General features: G+C 48.2%; 1 protein-coding gene across 4 annotated transcripts in view; it reads right to left on the bottom strand.

Annotated features, from left to right (window-relative positions):
• Positions 1-1280: 1280 nt before the first annotated feature.
• LOC110537098 (phosphatidylinositol 4-kinase alpha) overlaps positions 1281-26477 on the bottom strand; it is a 45429-nt gene continuing 20232 nt past the window's right edge. For 3 of the 4 annotated variants that reach the window (XM_036937088.1, XM_036937089.1, XM_036937091.1), the window contains 24 exons: positions 23617-23773; positions 22162-22289; positions 21900-22058; positions 21210-21361; positions 21012-21119; positions 20730-20857; positions 12767-12925; positions 12601-12680; positions 12268-12467; positions 8775-8862; positions 8442-8609; positions 7017-7070; positions 6627-6747; positions 6361-6490; positions 6194-6264; positions 5915-5987; positions 5539-5716; positions 5300-5404; positions 4673-4798; positions 4302-4422; positions 3504-3663; positions 3326-3415; positions 3157-3240; positions 1281-2944 (listed from right to left, as the gene is read on the bottom strand). In XM_036937088.1, coding sequence (XP_036792983.1) covers positions 2893-2944; positions 3157-3240; positions 3326-3415; positions 3504-3663; positions 4302-4422; positions 4673-4798; positions 5300-5404; positions 5539-5716; positions 5915-5987; positions 6194-6264; positions 6361-6490; positions 6627-6747; positions 7017-7070; positions 8442-8609; positions 8775-8862; positions 12268-12467; positions 12601-12680; positions 12767-12925; positions 20730-20857; positions 21012-21119; positions 21210-21361; positions 21900-22058; positions 22162-22289; positions 23617-23773 — 2892 coding nt within the window. In that variant the 3' untranslated portion in view covers positions 1281-2892. Of the gene's footprint in view, positions 2945-3156; positions 3241-3325; positions 3416-3503; positions 3677-4301; positions 4423-4672; positions 4799-5299; positions 5405-5538; positions 5717-5914; positions 5988-6193; positions 6265-6360; positions 6491-6626; positions 6748-7016; positions 7071-8441; positions 8610-8774; positions 8863-12267; positions 12468-12600; positions 12681-12766; positions 12926-20729; positions 20858-21011; positions 21120-21209; positions 21362-21899; positions 22059-22161; positions 22290-23616; positions 23774-26477 lie in introns of those variants that run through there. The other variant, XM_036937090.1, reaches the window with a different exon arrangement.

Here is a 26477-nt window from a genome sequence, read left to right as displayed (position 1 = left end):
TCACGTTGACAGACCTCCAGTTCCTCTGTGGAGATGGGAAAAACTTATAGAAGGACAACCATCTCTGCAACACTCCACCAATCAGGCGTTTATGGTAGAGTGACCAGATGGAAGCCAATCCTCAGTAAAAGGCACATGACAGCCCACTTGGAGTTTGCCAAAAGGCACCTAAAGACTCTCAGACCATGAGAAACAAGATTTTCTGGTCTGATGAAACCAAGATTGAACTCTTTGGCCTGAATGGATTCCTACCTTAAAAATTAAGTAGGGGAGTGGATCAGAAAACCAGTCAGTATCTGGTGTAACCACCATTTGCCTCATGCAGCACGACACATCTCATTTGCAGAGTTGATCAGGCTGTTGATTATGGCCCATGGAATGTTGTCCCACTCCTCTTCAATGGCTGGGCGAAGTTGCTGGATATTGGCAGGATCTGGAACACTCGTCGTACACGTCGATCCACAGCATCCCAAACATGTTCAATGGGTGATATGTCTGGTGACTATGCAGGCCATGGAAGAACTGGGACATTTTCAGCTTCCAGGAATTGTATACAGATCCTTGAGACATGGGTCCGTGCATTATCATGCTGAAACATGAATGGCGGCGGATGAATGGCACGACAATGGACCTCAAGATCATGTGACGGTATCTCTGTGCATTCATATTGCCATCGATAATATGCAATTATTTTCGGCTTATGGTAGAGAAACAAACATTAAATTCTCTGGCAACAGCTCTGGTGGACATTCCTGCAGTCAGCATGCCAATTGCACACTCCCTCAAGACTTGAGACATCTGTGGCATTGTGTTGTGTGAGAACTTCACATTTTAGAGTTGACTTTTGTTTAATGTTAATTTCTCTACCATAAGTCACCTCACGTCGTTTTAGAGTATTTGGCAGTATGTCCAACCGACCTCACAACCGAAGACCACGTGTAACCATGCCAGCCCAGGATCTCCACATCTGGCTGCACCTGCGGGATAGTCTGACGGGGGAGGGTGGGTGTGCTGAGGAGTATTTTTGTCTTTAACAAAGCCCTTGTGGGAAAAACTAATTCTGATTGGCTGGTCCTGGCTCCCAAGTGGGTGGGCCTATGCCCTCCCAGGCCCACCCTTGGCTGCACCCCTGCCCAGTCATGTGAAATCCATAGATAAGGGCCTAAGGAATTTAATTCAATTGACTGAATTCCTTATATGAACTGTAACTCAGTAACACAGTTGAAATTGTTGCATTTCTATTTTTGTTCAGTATAGATAAAATGACACACAAACTGGGGTTTATGTTTCAGTACTTTATCACAATACAACAGTCCAATAAAAATACTAATAATGGAACAGCTCTTTATCATCCCATTGGTCTGAAATGCATGTCCTGTTAGCCATTACAACCTACAGTACATAGCAGGGCTCTACGCTGATCTTTTTTTACAATGAGCATGTGCGCACCTAAGTTGAAAAATGTAAGCACACAAAGAAATTAATACGCACAATGAAAAATATTTGAAGTATTAAAGCTAGAATCCTTAAAATTTTTCTAGGTGCACTGGTACGCCTACATTTAACCTCCAGGTCACACAGCAGAACATTTAGGCGCATATGTGAGTAAAATGGTTACACTGTAGAGCCCTGAAATACAGTACACCGTAATATACTTCACATGTCAATTTCTACTCATTTAGCAGACACTCCTAACCCTAATTGCTCCTGTAAGTCACTATGAATAAGTGTCTTGCTCAAGGGCACATTGGTAGATACCTCACCTAGTCAGCTGGGGGCATTCAAACCAGCGACCTTTCGGTTCCTCGCCGCTAGCTGACCTGCCGCCCACGTTATATTACAAACATACTCTGTAATACATACATGGATGTTTAAGATGAAATACCCTAAGTAAAATAATAACATATCCATTCAGATCAAAAATAATACATACCATCTCATCTAAAATGATAGATGTAAGATGAATTATCTTTACAGACTACCAAGTAAAATATATTCATAAACAGAAGGGTTTCTGAAGAGATTATGACAGTAATCTCCTATGTTGACACACATTAAGAAGGTAACGTCTAACATAACATCAGAGGAGTATAGTTGTCATGTAATACCACCCTTCTGTTTGTGCCAACGCTTAGAGAAATGGCTTTTTGGGTCTTCGTTGTCATTGTAAAATCACCACCACCATTGTAATACTAAACACAAATCCCGGAGATTCAACTACAGGATTGAAGGTGAATAAAATCTTTCTTTGTGCAGAAAGAGGAATGTCTCCAAACAGAATCTCACACACACCTGTTTAAGAATGCTACTAAATCCATGTAACTGCTAGAAGGTCTGGTCATGAGACATGCAGAGTTAGTGGGTTATTTGGTAAACAACACTGGTTTATTCTGTACTGGACCCACCAACCTTGGGGCGGATACACACACAGTATGTGACTGACTCAAGACAGATATAGTCACTAGCTCCACCATTAGAAATGTCCCCAGAGAAAATATCTACTCATCACTTTTGACTACAGGACGGGGACACTCACATCCACTATGTGATTGCATCAAGACATTGATACGTGATATATGGATTATGATCGTGGGATTTGCTGATTGTATTGGAGTTCAGTTACAGGTTGTGTGATTGGTTGTTTGGTTGATTGGTTAGTGTGATTTCTCTAGTCTAGCATAACAGCTCTTGATCAGGGTTCAATCAGGTGGGTGAAATACAGCGATCTATAAAGTGCATAAGTTGCTGGACGCTAGCTGGCTAGCAAGCCAAGGATATTACTTAGTATATAGGACAACCTCTGACCTTACATAGTCTAAAGAAGAGGTTACTGCCTATATAAGGAATAAGAACTCATATCAGACAGGTATGTGATAATATTGCAGCAGGTCTTCAGTATGGGATCTGGTTCTGGTAATACTGAAGCATATCATAGGTCTTGCTCCTGAGGAAAGACAGAAAACAGACAGTCAGCATGTGTATATAGACAGTTAGCATTATGGATATTTCCTGTGGCCGAGTTGGGGCCATAGGGGTAAGGAAAGGAGCGAGAGACTGGAATGGGAGCAGGGCCATTGAGTGAGGAAAGGAGCTGAAATGGTACAGGGCCATTGAGTGAGGAAAGGAACTGGAATGGTACAGGGCCATTGGTGTTACCTGCTGCTGAGGAAGCAGCTCTGGATGACCTTGATGATGAAAGCAGCCGCCTCCTTCTCACTCATACTGGGGTTGAACCGCTGCCTGTGAACACAGACATGGTCAGAAATGGTCACGAGACTTGGCACAACCTAATTTATGCTCCCATGTGGTTTATTGATGTACTGACTTGAGCAGTTTGATGGTCTGTCCTCTGAAGCACGGTAGTCCAGTGTCCAGCATCAGAGTGACTAGAGACACCACTGCATCCATGTAGGGCCTGAGAGAGGTGTAACAAAAATAGAATTAACCCATAGAAAGACCGTTTAGATGCAAATAAGATTAAGACCCCACCCACACACTCTTACCTGACAGCCAGGTAACCCCTGACACACAGCTCCATGAACCATTTGAAGGGAGTGGCTTCCATCTTGCCTCCCATGATCATCACCATCTCATCGGTCAGCTTGATGTCCGGCTCCCAGCCCAGGTTACCACCAGGAGAACTCTCAAACATGAAGCCAAAGTCTGAAAGAAGATGCTGTTTTAGACAACGATTATAAATTCAATTCATATATTTATTGTCACAAAGAGATAAAAGATATCCACATTGCTGTATTAAATTAATGATTGATTGTGTGGCTGATGTTTTGGATGAAGTTCAGGATGGTCGTGTTCCTATGTGGATGATGTTTTGGATGAGGTTAAGGATGGTCGTGTTCCTATGTGGATGATGTTTTGGATGAGGTTAAGGATGGTCGTGTTCCTATGTGGATGATGTTTTGGATGAGGTTAAGGATGGTCGTGTTCCTATGTGGATGATGTTTTGGATGAGCTTAAGGATGGTCGTGTTCCTATGTGGATGATGTTTTGGATTAAGTTCAGGATGATTGTGTTTCCATGTGGATGATGTTTTGGATGAAGTTAAGGATGGTTGATTGTGTACCAATGTGGATGATGTTTTGGATGCGGTTAAGGATGGTCGTGTTCCTATGTGGATGATGTTTTGGATGAGGTTAAGGATGGTCGTGTTCCTATGTGGAGGATGTTTTGGATGAGGTTAAGGATGGTCGTGTTCCTATGTGGATGATCGTGTTCCTATGTGGATGATGTTTTGGATGAGGTTAAGGATGGTTGATTGTGTACCAATGTGGATTATTTTTTACCTATGTGGATAAGGTGTCCCTTGCTGTCCAGCATGATGTTCCCGTTGTGTCTATCTTTGATTTGTAGCAGGAAGAGCAGCAGGCTGTAAGCAGCCATACTACGGATGAAGTTATACCTCGCCTGGAGAGGAGGGGAATGAGAGAGGGAGAGATTAGGAAGTACCTTGTATTAACCATGTTGGTGAAGTAAAATAGTTGACATATGTTTATTAAGGCAACAGATCCATTGTAATGACGTACTGTATGTACTCAAAGAGTATTTCTCTTTTTTTAATAATCTATCATTTCTGATTCATTAAGAATAATGGCACAGACGAGGATCAGGTCAGGGGTCAGAGTTTAGGGGTCGTAGGACAGCACAGTCATCTCACCTTCTGGAAGGCCAGAGTGGACTCATCTCCATACTGGTTTCTGAAGTAGTCATACATCCCAAAGTCTGTCTGTCTGCCCAGTTGGTCACGGGATTTACAGTCTGGGATACACTCAATCACACCACACTGGACACAGAGACAGGAAAACCATTACTGTGATGCTACACTGCACAGAACAAGACAAAGATTAAGGTTAATAAAGATTAGGGTGCAGGGGTTAGGGTATAGGAGGTAGGATGTAGGGCACAGGACAGAAACAGGCTGCCTGTGGGCCAAAACCGGCCCACTAGTAATTATGCCCTCCCCCCAAAAGTGGGGATTTTAGTTTTTGCTCAAGAAAGACTAAAATCACCAGGAATTAAGCTAAAAATGAGTTGAATTTAGAAAATCTGTCCAAGTATTCCTACAAATACAAAAAGAGACATGTGATCGTGTCTCAATGTAATCAAGGTATGAAATTATTGTATTTGGAAGTACGAATATCTTTTTGGGCATAGTTATAATAATTTCTACACTGAAAATTGACTAACATTTTTCCCAGAACCCTGAACCATTCACTCCCAACAAAAATGTCCCTGCGACTGAATCTATCAGCCTAGCCCTGGTGTAGGGGAGAAGTGTACATACCCCAGGGGCAGTAGCCACAACTCTGTAGGGAAACACAAACAGGTCCAGACCCACAAGTTGGAAGATGTTCTTAAACAGACCAATGATCTGGAGAGCCAGCATGTCCTGGGCAGGGAGGGAGAGAGAGGAAAAGAAAATTCTAAAATATGCTGATTGAAAAATAAATAGTTTATAAGCGCTGAGTATGTAAAATATGCTTGTGGCGTGTGTATGCGCATGTGTTGGTCTATCTATCCTACCTGTCTGCAGTCGTCTCCCACTTTAAAGATGGCGGCCTGCCAGACGATCCTGCGAGCTACATCTTCACCCGACTCCACGTCCTGGGAGTCAGTCTGACAACGCAGACCCTCTTTCTCCAGCTCACTGACCCCACAACGCTTCACCTTGAACTTAGCCAGGTACGGGGCCTTGGCAGCACTGGGAGAGAACGGAGACAGCAGTCAGACATAGATCCTGTGAGAAGGGTTTCTATTCCTTTTTTTGAAATAGCATAAAGGAATAGATATCCACACACCATTGAATGCTCCTGTGTACTTTATTGCAACGTTCCAACTGGAAGGTCTTTGTCAGGCATGAAATCAATCAATCAAATGAATAGAATCAGTGAGTGAGTACCTCTGCATTGGTGTTCCAGACTTGTAGTCAATGTCCAATACGATGGCCTCTGGATTACTGGGCAGGTAGCAGCCTGGAGGATGGCCACCGGGAGGGGGCGAGATGGACAGACACAAACAGTGACTACTGCTTCCACATAGCACAAATCACAGATACAGGAATCAACTGCTTAGAGGTAAAAACACCTAAGTCAAAACTATTCACATACACCTCACTGTAATCAAACATGCACCTGCACCCAAAGACCTAGCAACATAGATGTCTCCTAGCTGTTGTTACCTTGCTGGACTTTGATGTCAGACAGAGCTTTGAGACAGGCCCTCTTCCTCTCATCTCCCTTTGGGGTGGGCCTAATAAAAACATCAACACTTTCATATCCAGAAACTAGTTGGTTGACAGTAGTGGACTATAGGGACTGGAGTTGTGATTAGATTTGTTAGTCTTACTTGATGATGGCAGATACGTTGGTGATTTTGTCAAAGAAGTCAAACTCTCTCTGGAAGAAGTCTTTAGCTGCACCAGACTGAGCACCTATTATCTCCTCAACCATCTCCTCCAGCAGATCCCCGATGTCGGCTACACGGAGAGAGGAGGGAAGAGAGAGGAGGGAAGAGAGAGGAGGGAAGAGAGAGTGTGAGGAGTGGTAAGTGTGTGAGTGTGCAAGTAAGTGTGAGTGAGTGAGTATGAGAGTGTGGGTACGTATGTGTCTCACGGTCTTTATGGTGTGCCTCCTCGTCCAGGTAGATGTTAGTCTTCATGTTCCAGATGAACTGGTGGGCCAACAGCTGAGACTTCTGGGCCGCCCACAGGATGTACTCCCTCACATACCCCATCTGCCAATCAAATACAGACATACACACACTTGTTTTACTAAAAACAATTGATACCCTATTTTTCCTTACCCCTACACCTACCCCTAAACCTTAAGCTAACCCTGACCTCTAAAATAGCATGTTTCCTAGTGGTAAAATGTCTCCACCTGTCTAAATGGTACTTGCTTTACTATCCTTGTTAGGACTTCTGTTCCCCACAAGGAAAGTAAAAACCAAACACACACGGTAATGTAGAAACACAGCAGCTAGTTAAATGTCGTGTCACTCACCTTGTCATAGCGCAGGGCCTGAACAATCTGAGGAATGTAGAACAGGATGGCATCCTAGAGATTGAGATAGATTAGTGACGGTATAGTGTGTGTTTCATACCAGAGGAAACGGCCATAGTGTGTGTGTGTTTCATACCAGAGGAAACGGCCATAGTGTGTGCGTTTCGTACCAGAGGAAACGGCCATAGTGTGTGTGTGTGTCGTACCAGAGGAAACGGCCATAGTGTGTGTGTGTGTCGTACCAGAGGAAACGGCCATAGTGTGTGTGTGTCGTACCAGAGGAAACGGCCATAGTGTGTGTGTTTCATACCAGAGGAAACAGCCATAGTGTGCGTGTGTGTGTGTGTGTCGTACCAGAGGAAACGGCCATAGTGTGTGTGTGTCGTACCAGAGGAAACGGCCATAGTGTGTGTGTGTGTGTGTGTGTGTCGTACCAGAGGAAACGGCCATAGTGTGTGTGTGTGTGTCGTACCAGAGGAAACGGCCATAGTGTGTGTGTTTCGTACCAGAGGAAACGGCCATAGTGTGTGTGTTTCGTACCAGAGGAAACGGCCATAGTGTGTGTGTTTCATACCAGAGGAAACGGCCATAGTGTGTGTGTTTCGTACCAGAGGAAACAGCCATAGTGTGTGTGTTTCGTACCAGAGGAAACGGCCATAGTGTGTGTGTTTCGTACCAGAGGAAACGGCCAGTGTGTGTGTTTCGTACCAGAGGAAACGGCCATAATGTGTGTGTGTTTCGTACCAGAGGAAACGGCCATAGTGTGTGTGTGTCGTACCAGAGGAAGCGGCCATAGTGTGTGTGTTTCATACCAGAGGAAACGGCCATAGTGTGTGTGTGTCGTACCAGAGGAAACGGCCATAGTGTGTGTGTGTGTGTTTCGTACCAGAGGAAACGGCCATAGTGTGTGTGTTTCGTACCAGAGGAAACGGACATAGTGTGTGTGTGTGTGTTTCGTACCAGAGGAAACGGCCATAGTGTGTGTGTGTGTGTTTCGTACCAGAGGAAACGGCCATAGTGTGTGTGTGTGTGTTTCGTACCAGAGGAAACGGCCATAGTGTGTGTGTGCGTGTTTCGTACCATAGGAAACGGCCATAGTGTGCGTGTGTGTTTCGTACCAGAGGAAACGGCCATAGTGTGCGTGTGTGTTTCGTACCAGAGGAAACGGCCATAGTGTGTGTGTGCGTTTCGTACCAGAGGAAACGGCCATAGTGTGTGTGTGTTTCGTACCAGAGGAAACGGCCATAGTGTGTGTGTGTTTCGTACCAGAGGAAACGGCCATAGTGTGTGTGTGTTTCGTACCAGAGGAAACGGCCATAGTGTGTGTGTGTTTCGTACCAGAGGAAACGGCCATAGTGTGTGTGTGTGTTTCGTACCAGAAGAAACGGCCATAGTGTGTGTGTGTCTATGAAGTGTGTGTCGTACCGGAGGAAAGGACCGTAGTACTTTGACCCCGTACTGAGCAGTAAGGGGGTGCGGGGGGTACATGGAAGAGAAGTAGGACAGGCCGGTGGGAGGGTCAGCAGGAGCCCAACACAGGATATGACTCAGCTCTGGAGAATCTGCATCAATGGTGTGCCATGTCACCAGGAACTGGAACACAAATACATTTTGGTAAATTGAAACACCATCACTTCTAATCCTGAACTGTTTGGCTCTGACATAAAAAAACATGTCTTTCATAAAAACCTATTTGAGGTATCATAAGCATTGGCCACTCCTGTGTTGCAGATGACCTGTAGATCAACAGTGACTCACCTTGACAGCCTCAGGTACGTCGCTGACCGCTCCAGGGTCCAGCCTTACCAGCCGGGTCACCTCAGCCACGATCACATCGTTCTTAAACCTGAACATACAGAACGAGAGGGTTAACCCAAACGCTGTTCTTAAACCTGAACATACAGACACGAGAGGGTTAACCCAAACGCTGTTCTTAAACCTGAACATACAGACACGAGAGGGTTAACCCAAACGCTGTTCTTAAACCTGAACATACAGACACGAGAGGGTTAACCCAAACGCTGTTCTTAAACCTGAACATACAGACACGAGAGGGTTAACCCAAACGCTGTTCTTAAACCTGAACATACAGACACGAGGGTTAACCCAAACGCTGTTCTTAAACCTGAACATACAGACACGAGAGGGTTAACCCAAACGCTGTTCTTAAACCTGAACATACAGACACGAGAGGGTTAACCCAAACGCTGTTCTTAAACCTGAACATACAGACACGAGAGGGTTAACCCAAACGCTGTTCTTAAACCTGAACATACAGACACGAGAGGGTTAACCCAAACGCTGTTCTTAAACCTGAACATACAGAACGAGAGGGTTAACCCAAACGCTGTTCTTAAACCTGAACATACAGAACGAGAGGGTTAACCCAAACGCTGTTCTTAAACCTGAACATACAGAACGAGAGGGTTAACCCAAACGCTGTTCTTAAACCTGAACATACAGAACGAGAGGGTTAACCCAAACGCTGTTCTTAAACCTGAACATACAGAACGAGAGGGTTAACCCAAACGCTGTTCTTAAACCTGAACATACAGAACGAGAGGGTTAACCCAAACGCTGTTCTTAAACCTGAACATACAGAACGAGAGGGTTAACCCAAACGCTGTTCTTAAACCTGAACATACAGAACGAGAGGGTTAACCCAAACGCTGTTCTTAAACCTGAACATACAGAACGAGAGGGTTAACCCAAACGCTGTTCTTAAACCTGAACATACAGAACGAGAGGGTTAACCCAAACGCTGTTCTTAAACCTGAACATACAGAACGAGAGGGTTAACCCAAACGCTGTTCTTAAACCTGAACATACAGAACGAGAGGGTTAACCCAAACGCTGTTCTTAAACCTGAACATACAGAACGAGAGGGTTAACCCAAACGCTGTTCTTAAACCTGAACATACAGAACTAGAGGGTTAACCCAAACGCTGTTCTTAAACCTGAACATACAGAACGAGAGGGTTAACCCAAACGCTGTTCTTAAACCTGAACATACAGAACGAGAGGGTTAACCCAAACGCTGTTCTTAAACCTGAACATACAGAACGAGAGGGTTAACCCAAACGCTGTTCTTAAACCTGAACATACAGAACGAGAGGGTTAACCCAAACGCTGTTCTTAAACCTGAACATACAGAACGAGAGGGTTAACCCAAACGCTGTTCTTAAACCTGAACATACAGAACGAGAGGGTTAACCCAAACGCTGTTCTTAAACCTGAACATACAGAACGAGAGGGTTAACCCAAACGCTGTTCTTAAACCTGAACATACAGAACGAGAGGGTTAACCCAAACGCTGTTCTTAAACCTGAACATACAGAACGAGAGGGTTAACCCAAACGCTGTTCTTAAACCTGAACATACAGAACGAGAGGGTTAACCCAAACGCTGTTCTTAAACCTGAACATACAGAACGAGAGGGTTAACCCAAACGCTGTTCTTAAACCTGAACATACAGAACGAGAGGGTTAACCCAAACGCTGTTCTTAAACCTGAACATACAGAACGAGAGGGTTAACCCAAACGCTGTTCTTAAACCTGAACATACAGACACGAGAGGGTTAACCCAAACGCTGTTCTTAAACCTGAACATACAGAACGAGAGGGTTAACCCAAACGCTGTTCTTAAACCTGAACATACAGAACGAGAGGGTTAACCCAAACGCTGTTCTTAAACCTGAACATACAGAACGAGAGGGTTAACCCAAACGCTGTTCTTAAACCTGAACATACAGAACGAGAGGGTTAACCCAAACGCTGTTCTTAAACCTGAACATACAGAACGAGAGGGTTAACCCAAACGCTGTTCTTAAACCTGAACATACAGAACGAGAGGGTTAACCCAAACGCTGTTCTTAAACCTGAACATACAGAACGAGAGGGTTAACCCAAACGCTGTTCTTAAACCTGAACATACAGAACGAGAGGGTTAACCCAAACGCTGTTCTTAAACCTGAACATACAGAACGAGAGGGTTAACCCAAACGCTGTTCTTAAACCTGAACATACAGAACGAGAGGGTTAACCCAAACGCTGTTCTTAAACCTGAACATACAGACACGAGAGGGTTAACCCAAACGCTGTTCTTAAACCTGAACATACAGACACGAGAGGGTTAACCCAAACGCTGTTCTTAAACCTGAACATACAGAACGAGAGGGTTAACCCAAACGCTGTTCTTAAACCTGAACATACAGAACGAGAGGGTTAACCCAAACGCTGTTCTTAAACCTGAACATACAGAACGAGAGGGTTAACCCAAACGCTGTTCTTAAACCTGAACATACAGAACGAGAGGGTTAACCCAAACGCTGTTCTTAAACCTGAACATACAGAACGAGAGGGTTAACCCAAACGCTGTTCTTAAACCTGAACATACAGAACGAGAGGGTTAACCCAAACGCTGTTCTTAAACCTGAACATACAGAACGAGAGGGTTAACCCAAACGCTGTTCTTAAACCTGAACATACAGAACGAGAGGGTTAACCCAAACGCTGTTCTTAAACCTGAACATACAGAACGAGAGGGTTAACCCAAACGCTGTTCTTAAACCTGAACATACAGACACGAGAGGGTTAACCCAAACGCTGTTCTTAAACCTGAACATACAGACACGAGAGGGTTAACCCAAACGCTGTTCTTAAACCTGAACATACAGAACGAGAGGGTTAACCCAAACGCTGTTCTTAAACCTGAACATACAGAACGAGAGGGTTAACCCAAACGCTGTTCTTAAACCTGAACATACAGAACGAGAGGGTTAACCCAAACGCTGTTCTTAAACCTGAACATACAGACACGAGAGGGTTAACCCAAACGCTGTTCTTAAACCTGAACATACAGAACGAGAGGGTTAACCCAAACGCTGTTCTTAAACCTGAACATACAGAACGAGAGGGTTAACCCAAACGCTGTTCTTAAACCTGAACATACAGACACGAGAGGGTTAACCCAAACGCTGTTCTTAAACCTGAACATACAGAACGAGAGGGTTAACCCAAACGCTGTTCTTAAACCTGAACATACAGACACGAGAGGGTTAACCCAAACGCTGTTCTTAAACCTGAACATACAGAACGAGAGGGTTAACCCAAACGCTGTTCTTAAACCTGAACATACAGAACGAGAGGGTTAACCCAAACGCTGTTCTTAAACCTGACAACAAAAGTTAGAGGTGGAATGAATCCAAAGCTTTTCCCAAACAAATCCTAACCAGGGTGTATGTGTGTGTACCTGGCTGGTAGCTGCATAGCCAGGTAAGGAGATATACCCCAGGCCAGGTTGACGTTGTCTTTCCACTGTTTCTCACTGAGGCTGATGTACTTGGACCTCCAGTTGGCGATGCTGGTCTCCACGGACTGTTCTGTAGCGATGGCCAACTCCTGGGTGCACAGAGGGTTGTACCAGGTAGTCAACCGCTCAATCTCACTGGCCTAGAGAAGGGGGGGGGGGGGGGGGGGGGGGGGGCGAGAGAGAAAGCACATCAGTCCTAGCAACAAAATGTAATTGAATAGCCTGGAGGGAGAGTCAATGTTAATGTCTTTGTCAAAGTCTCCAGAATGTCACCAGTAAGGCCAGCAGCAGGGTCCGACGCTTCATGTAGTACTTATGGAGCTGAGTCCCTCTGTTACTCTTCTTAGACATGCCTGGGGACAGGAAGGACATGGTCAGATCTCAGGGTGTGTGTGTGTGAGCGCATTGCGTCTGTCTGTGGGCGTGTGTGTTGTGTTACCTGACTTCTTGGAGGCGGTGGACATGCCAGAGGACAGAGGGTAGGTGTTGATCCAGCCACTCTGGCCACTCTGCTGGGAGCGGGAGTCATGAGACATGGTGCTCCTGGGCTCCTGGGCTGTCATCACTGACAGACTGTTCAATGACGGGTCCTGGTTGTCTACACACCCACGGACAGACAGACAGGAACACATACACAGGGACACTCAGCAGGCTGACACACACACACACACACACACTCCCTGCCTCTTTCTATCCCTCATTATTTGGGCCCTGAGATTTTCCTGACTATGACCTAATCAGGAAAAATTCTGGTCCTTCATTTAACTCTATCCATTATCTCTTTCCATCTTTTTCTGCAATTATGTCTGTCAGTCTAACTCTGAATTGCTTCACATTCTCTCTCTGCATTCATCAAAATAAACACTGGCATGCATCTCTCTCCATTTCGCTTAATGCATTCATTTATTCTAAATTGAGACCGACATGCATCAGCATCCATATGAAAAGATGTTGTGAACCAGAGGAAAATATAAATGAGGTAGCGAGCATCGTCTCAGCAGTCGATGGAGGGGGAGTTGACCTGCGGTATAGTGAGCTTTATAGTGTTAGCCCGGTCTTATATGAGATGGCCATGCGTTGTTCTCACAGGTGGTGGTAGAATTTACCCATAACCGCTGATACAGGATCAGGGGTTATTTCACCCACCTAATGGTAAATAGTTACCATTGACGGTAGAGTAATCTGATCCTAGATCTGTGGTTAGTGCTAGTTTCTACCTGGTGTGATCCGATGAGTTATGAGTGAGATCATGTTGTTCTTTGGGACGCCAAGGACAGAGGAGTAAGAAAGGTGTGGGTTGTCACAAAAAAAACCTAGAACAAGAAAAACCTTGAATTTCTCAATTTGTGTTTTGTTTTTGCTGACAAATCAAGCTGAGGGGGCGGATCGGCATGATGTGTAGAATAATAATACATCTTGTGTTTTGTTTTTGCTGACAAATCAAGCTGAGGGGGCGGATCGGCATGATGTGTAGAATAATAATACATCTTGTGTTTTGTTTTTGCTGACAAATCAAGCTGAGGGGGCGGATCGGCATGATGTGTAGAATAATAATACATCTTGTGTTTTGTTTTTGCTGACAAATCAAGCTGAGGGGGCGGATCGGCATGATGTGTAGAATAATAATACATCTTGTGTTTTGTTTTTGCTGACAAATCAAGCTGAGGGGGCGGATCGGCATGATGTGTAGAATAATAATACATCTTGTGTTTTGTTTTTGCTGACAAATCAAGCTGAGGGGGCGGATCGGCATGATGTGTAGAATAATAATACATCTTGTGTTTTGTTTTTGCTGACAAATCAAGCTGAGGGGGCGGATCGGCATGATGTGTAGAATAATAATACATCTTGTGTTTTGTTTTTGTTGACAAATCAAGCTGAGGGGGCGGATCGGCATGATGTGTAGAATAATAATACATCTTGTGTTTTGTTTTTGCTGACAAATCAAGCTGAGGGGGCGGATCGGCATGATGTGTAGAATAATAATACATCTTGTGTTTTGTTTTTGCTGACAAATCAAGCTGAGGGGGCGGATCGGCATGATGTGTAGAATAATAATACATCTTGTGTTTTGTTTTTGCTGACAAATCAAGCTGAGGGGGCGGATCGGCATGATGTGTAGAATAATAATACATCTTGTGTTTTGTTTTTGCTGACAAATCAAGCTGAGGGGGCGGATCGGCATGATGTGTAGAATAATAATACATCTTGTGTTTTGTTTTTGCTGACAAATCAAGCTGAGGGGGCGGATCGGCATGATGTGTAGAATAATAATACATCTTGTGTTTTGTTTTTGCTGACAAATCAAGCTGAGGGGGCGGATCGGCATGATGTGTAGAATAATAATACATCTTGTGTTTTGTTTTTGCTGACAAATCAAGCTGAGGGGGCGGATCGGCATGATGTGTAGAATAATAATACATCTTGTGTTTTGTTTTTGCTGACAAATCAAGCTGAGGGGGCGGATCGGCATGATGTGTAGAATAATAATACATCTTGTGTTTTGTTTTTGCTGACAAATCAAGCTGAGGGGGCGGATCGGCATGATGTGTAGAATAATAATACATCTTGTGTTTTGTTTTTGCTGACAAATCAAGCTGAGGGGGCGGATCGGCATGATGTGTAGAATAATAATACATCTTGTGTTTTGTTTTTGCTGACAAATCAAGCTGAGGGGGCGGATCGGCATGATGTGTAGAATAATAATACATCTTGTGTTTTGTTTTTGCTGACAAATCAAGCTGAGGGGGCGGATCGGCATGATGTGTAGAATAATAATACATCTTGTGTTTTGTTTTTGCTGACAAATCAAGCTGAGGGGGCGGATCGGCATGATGTGTAGAATAATAATACATCTTGTGTTTTGTTTTTGCTGACAAATCAAGCTGAGGGGGCGGATCGGCATGATGTGTAGAATAATAATACATCTTGTGTTTTGTTTTTGCTGACAAATCAAGCTGAGGGGGCGGATCGGCATGATGTGTAGAATAATAATACATCTTGTGTTTTGTTTTTGCTGACAAATCAAGCTGAGGGGGCGGATCGGCATGATGTGTAGAATAATAATACATCTTGTGTTTTGTTTTTGCTGACAAATCAAGCTGAGGGGGCGGATCGGCATGATGTGTAGAATAATAATACATCTTGTGTTTTGTTTTTGCTGACAAATCAAGCTGAGGGGGCGGATCGGCATGATGTGTAGAATAATAATACATCTTGTGTTTTGTTTTTGCTGACAAATCAAGCTGAGGGGGCGGATCGGCATGATGTGTAGAATAATAATACATCTTGTGTTTTGTTTTTGCTGACAAATCAAGCTGAGGGGGCGGATCGGCATGATGTGTAGAATAATAATACATCTTGTGTTTTGTTTTTGCTGACAAATCAAGCTGAGGGGGCGGATCGGCATGATGTGTAGAATAATAATACATCTTGTGTTTTGTTTTTGCTGACAAATCAAGCTGAGGGGGCGGATCGGCATGATGTGTAGAATAATAATACATCTTGTGTTTTGTTTTTGCTGACAAATCAAGCTGAGGGGGCGGATCGGCATGATGTGTAGAATAATAATACATCTTGTGTTTTGTTTTTGTTGACAAATCAAGCTGAGGGGGCGGATCGGCATGATGTGTAGAATAATAATACATCTTGTGTTTTGTTTTTGTTGACAAATCAAGCTGAGGGGGCGGATCGGCATGATGTGTAGAATAATAATACATCTTGTGTTTTGTTTTTGCTGACAAATCAAGCTGAGGGGGCGGATCGGCATGATGTGTAGAATAATAATACATCTTGTGTTTTGTTTTTGCTGACAAATCAAGCTGAGGGGGCGGATCGGCATGATGTGTAGAATAATAATACATCTTGTGTTTTGTTTTTGCTGACAAATCAAGCTGAGGGGGCGGATCGGCATGATGTGTAGAATAATAATACATCTTGTGTTTTGTTTTTGCTGACAAATCAAGCTGAGGGGGCGGATCGGCATGATGTGTAGAATAATAATACATCTTGTGTTTTGTTTTTGCTGACAAATCAAGCTGAGGGGGCGGATCGGCATGATGTGTAGAATAATAATACATCTTGTGTTTTGTTTTTGCTGACAAATCAAGCTGAGGGGGCGGATCGGCATGATGTGTAGAATAATAATACATCTTGTGTTTTGTTTTTGCTGACAAATCAAGCTGAGGGGGCGGATCGGCATGATGTGTAGAATAATAATACATCTTGTGTTTTGTTTTTGTTGACAAATCAAGCTGAGGGGGCGGATCGGCATGATGTGTAGAATAATAATACATCTTGTGTTTTGTTTTTGCTGACAAATCAAGCTGAGGGGGCGGATCGGCATGATGTGTAGAATAATAATACATCTTGTGTTTTGTTTTTGCTGACAAATCAAGCTGAGGGGGCGGATCGGCATGATGTGTAGAATAATAATACATCTTGTGTTTTGTTTTTGCTGACAAATCAAGCTGAGGGGGCGGATCGGCATGATGTGTAGAATAATAATACATCTTGTGTTTTGTTTTTGCTGACAAATCAAGCTGAGGGGGCGGATCGGCATGATGTGTAGAATAATAATACATCTTGTGTTTTGTTTTTGCTGACAAATCAAGCTGAGGGGGCGGATCGGCATGATGTGTAGAATAATAATACATCTTGTGTTTTGTTTTTGCTGACAAATCAAGCTGAGGGGGCGGATCGGCATGATGTGTAGAATAATAATACATCTTGTGTTTTGTCACAAGTGGCAGATCTGCACCAAGCTCCACAGCAGCTATAGATGGATATATTGAAATGGACACACACACAGAGCGAGCGAGAGAGCCTCACACACACACACAGAGCGAGCGAGAGAGCCTCGCACACACACACACAGAGCGAGCGAGAGAGCCTCGCACACACACACACACAGAGCGAGCGAGAGAGCCTCGCACACACACACACAGAGCGAGCGAGAGAGCCTCGCACACACACACACACAGAGCGAGCGAGCCCCGCACACACACACACACAGAGCGAGCGAGAGAGCCCCGCACACACACACACACACAGAGCGAGCGAGAGAGCCCCGCACACACACACAGAGCGAGCGAGCGAGCCCCGCACACACACACAGAGCGAGCGAGAGAGCCCCGCACACACACAGAGCGAGCGAGCCCCACACACACACACAGAGCGAGCGAGCCCCGCACACACACACACACAGAGCGAGCGAGCCCCGCACACACACATACACACAGAGCGAGCCCCGCACACACACACACAGAGCGAGCGAGAGAGCCCCGCACACACACTCACAGAGCGAGCGAGCCCCGCACACACACATACACACAGAGCGAGCGAGAGAGCGAGCCCCGCACACAGAGCGAGCGAGAGAGCCCCGCACACACACACACACAGAGCGAGCGAGCGAGCCCCGCACACACACACACACACACACAGAGCGAGCGAGAGAGCCCCGCACACACACACACAGAGCGAGCGAGCGAGCCCCGCACACACACACAGAGCGAGCCCCGCACACACACAGAGCGAGTGAGCGAGCGAGCCCCGCACACACAGAGCGAGTGAGAGAGCGAGCCCCGCACACACACACAGAGCGAGTGAGCGAGCGAGCCCCGCACACACAGAGCGAGCGAGAGAGCCCCGCACACACACACAGAGCGAGCGAGAGAGCCCCGCACACACACACAGAGCGAGCGAGAGAGCCCCGCACACACACAGAGCGAGCGAGAGAGCCCCGCACACACACACAGAGCGAGCGAGAGAGCCCCGCACACACACAGAGCGAGCGAGCGAGCCCCGCACACACACAGAGCGAGCGAGCGAGCCCCGCACACACACAGAGCGAGCGAGCCCCGCACACACACAGAGCGAGCGAGAGAGCCCCGCACACACACAGAGCGAGCGAGAGAGCCCCGCACACACACACAGCGAGCGAGCCCCGCACACACACACAGAGCGAGCGAGCGAGCCCCGCACACACACACAGAGCGAGCGAGCGAGCCCCAATCACACAGAGCGAGCGAGAGAGCCCCACACACACACAGAGCGAGCGAGAGAGCCCCACACACACACAGAGCGAGCGAGAGAGCCCCACACACACACAGAGCGAGCGAGAGAGCCCCACACACACACAGAGCGAGCGAGAGAGCCCCACACACACACAGAGCGAGCGAGAGAGCCCCACACACACAGAGCGAGCGAGAGAGCCCCACACACACACAGAGCGAGCGAGAGAGCCCCACACACACACAGAGCGAGCGAGCCCCACACACACACAGAGCGAGCGAGAGAGCCCCACACACACACACAGAGCGAGCGAGAGAGCCCCACACACACACACAGAGCGAGCGAGCCCCCCACACACACACAGAGCGAGCGAGAGAGCCCCACACACACACACAGAGCCCCACACACACACAGAGCGATCAAGAGAGCCCCACACACACACAGAGCGAGCGAGAGAGCCCCACACACACAGAGCGAGCGAGAGAGCCCCACACACACAGAGCGAGCGAGAGAGCCCCACACACAGAGCGAGCGAGAGAGCCCCACACACAGAGCGAGCGAGAGAGCCCCACACACACAGAGCGAGCGAGCGAGCCCCACACACACAGAGCGAGCGAGCGAGCCCCACACACACAGAGCGAGCGAGAGAGCCCCACACACACAGAGCGAGCGAGAGAGCCCCACACACACAGAGCGAGCGAGAGAGCCCCACACACAGAGCGAGCGAGAGAGCCCCACACACAGAGCGAGCGAGAGAGCCCCACACACAGAGCGAGCGAGAGAGCCCCACACACAGAGCGAGCGAGAGAGCCCCACACACAGAGCGAGCGAGAGAGCCCCACACACAGAGCGAGCGAGAGAGCCCCACACACAGAGCGAGCGAGAGAGCCCCACACACAGAGCGAGCGAGAGAGCCCCACACACAGAGCGAGCGAGAGAGCCCCACACACAGAGCGAGCGAGAGAGCCCCACACACAGAGCGAGCGAGAGAGCCCCACACACAGAGCGAGCGAGAGAGCCCCACACACAGAGCGAGCGAGAGAGCCCCACACACAGAGCGAGCGAGAGAGCCCCACACACACAGAGCGAGCGAGAGAGCCCCACACACAGAGCGAGCGAGAGAGCCCCACACACAGAGCGAGCGAGAGAGCCCCACACACAGAGCGAGCGAGAGAGCCCCACACACAGAGCGAGCGAGAGAGCCCCACACACAGAGCGAGCGAGAGAGCCCCACACACAGAGCGAGCGAGAGAGCCCCACACACAGAGCGAGCGAGAGAGCCCCACACACACAGAGCGAGCGAGAGAGCCCCACACACACAGAGCGAGCGAGAGAGCCCCACACACACACAGAGCGAGCGAGAGAGCCCCACACACACACACAGCGAGCGAGAGAGCCCCACACACACACACAGCGAGCGAGAGAGCCCCACACACACACAGCGAGCGAGAGAGCCCCACACACACAGAGCGAGCGAGAGAGCCCCACACACACAGAGCGAGCGAGAGAGCCCCACACACACAGAGCGAGCGAGAGAGCCCCACACACACAGAGCGAGCGAGAGAGCCCCACACACACAGAGCGAGCGAGAGAGCCCCACACACACAGAGCGAGCGAGAGAGCCCCACACACACAGAGCGAGCGAGAGAGCCCCACACACACAGAGCGAGCGAGAGAGCCCCACACACACAGAGCGAGCGAGAGAGCCCCACACACACAGAGCGAGCGAGAGAGCCCCACACACACAGAGCGAGCGAGAGAGCCCCACACACACAGAGCGAGCGAGAGAGCCCCACACACAGAGCGAGCGAGAGAGCCCCACACACACAGAGCGAGCGAGAGAGCCCCACACACACAGAGCGAGCGAGAGAGCCCCACACACACAGAGCGAGCGAGAGAGCCCCACACACACAGAGCGAGCGAGAGAGCCCCACACACACAGAGCGAGCGAGAGAGCCCCACACACACAGAGCGAGCGAGAGAGCCCCACACACACAGAGCAAGCGAGAGAGCCCCACACACACAGAGCGAGCGAGAGAGCCCCACACACACAGAGCGAGCGAGAGAGCCCCACACACACACAGAGCGAGCGAGAGAGCCCCACACACACACACAGAGCGAGCGAGGCGGGGGGAAAAAAGGAGAAAGAGAGATTCTACAGACTACGCAGATGCATCGATCCATCAGCAGCGTAAAGAGAGCCTGTTCAGGCATCAGATTTGACCTGTGTAAAAACGTCCTCCTGTAGTCTTGCAGTGCGGTTGTTAAACCAGCCAGGCCCACCGCTGTAGGCTTTCTTAGCATCGATATCGGAGAAGTGCTGGACACAATTAACGATCCGAATATCCCGGCAGAGAAGGTGCTGGGGGTGGGCACGGCGCCTAGCTCACCGGGAGGGACCAGCTGGCACGCCGCCAGGTACTTCTTGTCTGACAGGATGCTGGCGTAGAAACGGATCATGAAGCTGATGTCCTCACGCAGACGCTTGTCCCCCTGGGTAGGGAACTTAGGGGGGGCACTAGAGGGGGGAGGATAAAATGATTTAAAAGATGCCGATTTAGAGAGGGAAAGTTATGTCCCACGTTAGTAGTGAGTTGGACTGTGGAGTAGAACTGTGTGTGTGTGTGTGTGTGTGTGTGTGTGTGTGTGTGTGTGTGTGTGTGTGTGCGTACCTGAAGTAGTCGAAGGCGGTGGAGTAGATCTTCTCTCGGAGGACATTCCTGATGGTGGCGTTGGTGACTACGTCAGAATGGAGCAGTGCTAGACCCAGAGTAAGGAGCCTACACACACACACACACAATGATTGCATCAATGAGTGGCTCATTTGTTCTGAATCAGAAACTGGATCTAGTGTGTGTGTGAGAGAGGACCTGAAGCGGGGTCCGATGGCGGCTACGTGGCGGTTGAGGTTGCTCTTAGCTCCGCCCACGTTGAGGGAGAGCGAGCGTTGTAATAGGCTGCCGAATATCTCCACCTGGTCTTCACTGGAATACTTAGCTATCTCAAACCTCTGGACCAAGAACTGGAGGGGGGGAGAGAGAGACAGAGGACAGAGAAGAGAGGGGGGAGAGAGGACACAGAGAGAGAGGATACAGAGAGAGGGGGGGAGAGAGGAGAGAGAGAGGGGGAGAGAGAGGAGGGGGGAGAGAGAGGAGGGGGGAGAGAGAGAGGAGAGAGGGGGGAGAGAGAGGGGAGAGAGGGGGGAGAGAGAGGGGAGAGAGGGGGGAGAGAGAGAGAGGGGAGAGGGGAGAGAGAGAGGAGAGAGAGGAGAGAGAGAGAGAGAGGAGAGAGAGGGGGGAGAGAGAGGACAGAGGAGAGAGAGAGAGGAGGGAGAGAGGAGAGAGAGGGGAGAGAGAGAGAGGAGAGAGAGAGAGGAGAGAGGGGGGAGAGAGAGGAGAGAGGAGAGAGAGGGGGGAGGAGAGAGAGGGGGGAGAGATGTCCTTGAATTGCAAGGGAGAGAAAGCACAAAGCCGTTTATGCGGTAAAGTCCTCTTACTCTAGTGTTTTAACCCAAATGTAAAAAATGAACTAAAGCTGCCAGACAGGACACACACACACACCTCTATCCAAATGCAGTGAGGTGTGACGGCGGGGGGGCAAGGGACAGGCTGACTCTCCTCCGAGGCTGCTAGGGGATCAGCCTCCACCTGAGCATCAGAGAACAAGCCCATCTTCAGCTCCACTGTCATCTGCCACGCCCCCGCCATCTCACGCATGAACTGCAGAGAGGGGGGTGGGGGAGAGCGAGAAAGATGCCCATGTTAGTGTGGGTTTGAATGCCGGTACTTGAACTGAAGCAATAGGATGTCTCCAGATACTTACCGGGACCTCTACTCCTGTGCGAGCAGCCAGCAGCCACTCCCAGCAGGCGATAGCCGTCTCCATGCCGTGTTCTGTAAACATCTTCAGAGGAGACCAACACAGGTGGTGCAGCAGCTGAGGATCACATTCTACACCCCCCCCCCCGCCCAGAGAGAACACAGAAGACTTCAGTAGGACAGGTACAGAGCTACAACACAGAGAAGACATCAGTAGGACAGGTACAGAGCTACAACACAGAGAAGATTTCAGTAGAACAGGTTTAAGGGCTACAGCACAGGGAAGACTTCAGTAGGACAGGTACAGAGCTACAACACAGAGAAGATTTCAGTAGAACAGGTTTAAGGGCTACAGCACAGGGAAGACTTCAGTAGGACAGGTACAGAGCTACAACACAGAGAAGATTTCAGTAGAACAGGTTTAAGGGCCACAGCACAGGGAAGACTTCAGTAGGACAGGTACAGAGCTACAACACAGAGAAGACATCAGTAGGACAGGTACAGAGCTACAACACAGAGAAGATTTCAGTAGAACAGGTTTAAGGGCTACAGCACAGGGAAGACTTCAGTAGGACAGGTACAGAGCTACAACACAGAGAAGATTTCAGTAGAACAGGTTTAAGGGCCACAGCACAGGGAAGACTTCAGTAGGACAGGTACAGAGCTACAACACAGAGAAGACATCAGTAGGACAGGTACAGAGCTACAACACAGAGAAGATTTCAGTAGAACAGGTTTAAGGGCTACAGCACAGGGAAGACTTCAGTAGGACAGGTACAGAGCTACAACACAGCGAAGATTTCAGTAGAACAGGTTTAAGGGCCACAGCACAGGGAAGACTTCAGTAGGACAGGTACAGAGCTACAACACAGAGAAGACATCAGTAGGACAGGTACAGAGCTACAACACAGAGAAGATTTCAGTAGAACAGGTTTAAGGGCTACAGCACAGGGAAGACTTCAGTAGAACAGGTTTAAGGGCCACAGCACAGGGAAGACTTCAGTAGGACAGGTACAGAGCTACAACACAGAGAAGACATCAGTAGGACAGGTACAGAGCTACAACACAGAGAAGATTTCAGTAGAACAGGTTTAAGGGCCACAGCAAAGGGAAGACTTCAGTAGGACAGGTACAGAGCTACAACACAGAGAAGATTTTGTTCAGAACTAATTTAGGCTTGCCTAAACAAAGGGGTTAATACTTATGCAACAACTACAGATTTCAGTTATTTCATTTGTATCAAAACAATAGTGTAGAATTTTATTTTCCCTTTGACATTATGGAGTATTTTGTGTAGATCAATAACAAAAAACATCTATTAAATGTATTTCAATCCCACTTTATAACGGAACAAAATCTAAACGGGGAATGAATACTTATGATGCATCCCAACAACGGGCTATTTGGTACATTCATTCCATATCAAAGTCTTCACTTTTCAACACACACACACACACACCTTTAGTGCTGATGAGCAGTGCTGCCAGTTTGAACATGTTCTCAGTGAAGGACTCAGGGTTCTGGGCATCTAGAGCCTCTGTTGTCTGTCCGACCATCAGCCTGGACAGGTCTGACTGGCTACGCACTGCCTTACTGAAATGGATCATACCTGCCACCTGGAGGGAGGGAGGGAACACGAACACACACACACACACACAATATTGTTCTGTTGAATAAGGAGGAGAACTATGATAAAGTGTATAAAGGAGAAGTGAGTAGAGTCTAGATCTGTAGCAGTGTCTCTCTGGCATAGTGGGAGTCCTGTCTAGATCTGTAGCAGTGTCTCTCTGGCATAGTGGGAGTCCTGTCTAGACCTGTAGCAGTGTCTCTCTGGCATAGTGGGAGTCCTGTCTAGATCTGTAGCAGTGTCTCTCTGTACCTCTCCGGCATAGTGGGAGTCCTGTCTAGACCTGTAGCAGTGTCTCTCTGTACCTCTCCGGCATAGTGGGAGTCCTGTCTAGACCTGTAGCAGTGTCTCTCTGGCATAGTGGGAGTCCTGTCTAGATCTGTAGCAGTGTCTCTCCGGCATAGTGGGAGTCCTGTCTAGACCTGTAGCAGTGTCTCTCCGGCATAGTGGGAGTCCTGTCTAGATCTGTAGCAGTGTCTCTCCGGCATAGTGGGAGTCCTGTCTAGATCTGTAGCAGTGTCTCTCTGGCATAGTGGGAGTCCTGTCTAGATCTGTAGCAGTCTCTCTGGCATAGTGGGAGTCCTGTCTAGATCTGTAGCAGTGTCTCTCTGTACCTCTCCGGCATAGTGGGAGTCCTGTCTAGATCTGTAGCAGTGTCTCTCTGGCATAGTGGGAGTCCTGTCTAGATCTGTAGCAGTGTCTCTCTGGCATAGTGGGAGTCCTGTCTAGACCTGTAGCAGTGTCTCTCTGGCATAGTGGGAGTCCTGTCTAGATCTGTAGCAGTGTCTCTCCGGCATAGTGGGAGTCCTGTCTAGACCTGTAGCAGTGTCTCTCTGGCATAGTGGGAGTCCTGTCTAGACCTGTAGCAGTGTCTCTCTGGCATAGCGGGAGTCCTGTCTAGACCTGTAGCAATGTCTCTCTGGCATAGTGGGAGTCCTGTCTAGACCTGTAGCAGTGTCTCTCCGGCATAGTGGGAGTCCTGTCTAGACCTGTAGCAGTGTCTCTCTGGCATAGTGGGAGTCCTGTCTAGACCTGTAGCAGTGTCTCTCTGTACCTCTCTGGCATAGTGGGAGTAGTGTCTAGATCTGTAGCAGTGTCTCTCTGTACCTCTCCGGCATAGTGGGAGTCCTGTCTAGACCTGTAGCAGTGTCTCTCTGGCATAGTGGGAGTCCTGTCTAGACCTGTAGCAGTGTCTCTCTGGCATAGTGGGAGTCCTGTCTAGACCTGTAGCAGTGTCTCTCTGTACCTCTCTGGCATAGTGGGAGTAGTGTCTAGATCTGTAGCAGTGTCTCTCTGTACCTCTCCGGCATAGTGGGAGTCCTGTCTAGACCTGTAGCAGTGTCTCTCTGGCATAGTGGGAGTCCTGTCTAGACCTGTAGCAGTGTCTCTCTGTACCTCTCTGGCATAGTGGGAGTAGTGTCTAGATCTGTAGCAGTGTCTCTCTGTACCTCTCCGGCATAGTGGGAGTCCTGTCTAGACCTGTAGCAGTGTCTCTCTGGCATAGTGGGAGTCCTGTCTAGACCTGTAGCAGTGTCTCTCTGGCATAGTGGGAGTCCTGTCTAGACCTGTAGCAGTGTCTCTCTGTACCTCTCCGGCATAGTGGGAGTCCTGTCTAGATCTGTAGCAGTGTCTCTCTGTACCTCTCTGGCATAGTGGGAGTCCTGTCTAGATCTGTAGCAGTGTCTCTCCGGCATAGCGGGAGTCCTGTCTAGATCTGTAGCAGTGTCTCTCTGGCATAGTGGGAGTCCTGTCTAGACCTGTAGCAGTGTCTCTCTGGCATAGTGGGAGTCCTGTCTAGACCTGTAGCAGTGTCTCTCTGTACCTCTCTGGCATAGTGGGAGTCCTGTCTAGATCTGTAGCAGTGTCTCTCCGGCATAGTGGGAGTCCTGTCTAGACCTGTAGCAGTGTCTCTCCGGCATAGTGGGAGTCCTGTCTAGACCTGTAGCAGTGTCTCTCTGTACCTCTCCAGCATAGCGGGAGTCCTGTCTAGACCTGTAGCAGTGTCTCTCTGGCATAGTGGGAGTCCTGTCTAGATCTGTAGCAGTGTCTCTCTGGCATAGTGAGAGTCCTGTCTAGATCTGTAGCAGTGTCTCTCTGGCATAGTGGGAGTCCTGTCTAGACCTGTAGCAGTGTCTCTCTGTACCTCTCCAGCATAGCGGGAGTCCTGTCTAGACCTGTAGCAGTGTCTCTCTGGCATAGTGAGAGTCCTGTCTAGACCTGTAGCAGTGTCTCTCCGGCATAGTGGGAGTCCTGTCTAGACCTGTAGCAGTGTCTCTCTGTACCTCTCCGGCATAGTGGGAGTCCTGTCTAGACCTGTAGCAGTGTCTCTCTGGCATAGTGGGAGTCCTGTCTAGACCTGTAGCAGTGTCTCTCTGTACCTCTCCGGCATAGTGGGAGTCCTGTCTAGACCTGTAGCAGTGTCTCTCTGGCATAGTGGGAGTCCTGTCTAGATCTGTAGCAGTGTCTCTCTGGCATAGTGAGAGTCCTGTCTAGATCTGTAGCAGTGTCTCTCTGGCATAGTGGGAGTCCTGTCTAGACCTGTAGCAGTGTCTCTCTGGCATAGTGGGAGTCCTGTCTAGACCTGTAGCAGTGTCTCTCTGTACCTCTCCGGCATAGTGGGAGTCCTGTCTAGACCTGTAGCAGTGTCTCTCTGTACCTCTCCGGCATAGTGGGAGTCCTGTCTAGACCTGTAG

The sequence above is a fragment of the Oncorhynchus mykiss genome, chromosome 12, assembly GCF_013265735.2.
Source record: "Oncorhynchus mykiss isolate Arlee chromosome 12, USDA_OmykA_1.1, whole genome shotgun sequence".
Taxonomy (NCBI): Eukaryota; Metazoa; Chordata; class Actinopteri; order Salmoniformes; family Salmonidae; genus Oncorhynchus; species Oncorhynchus mykiss.
This window is presented reverse-complemented; position numbering and strand designations above follow the sequence as displayed.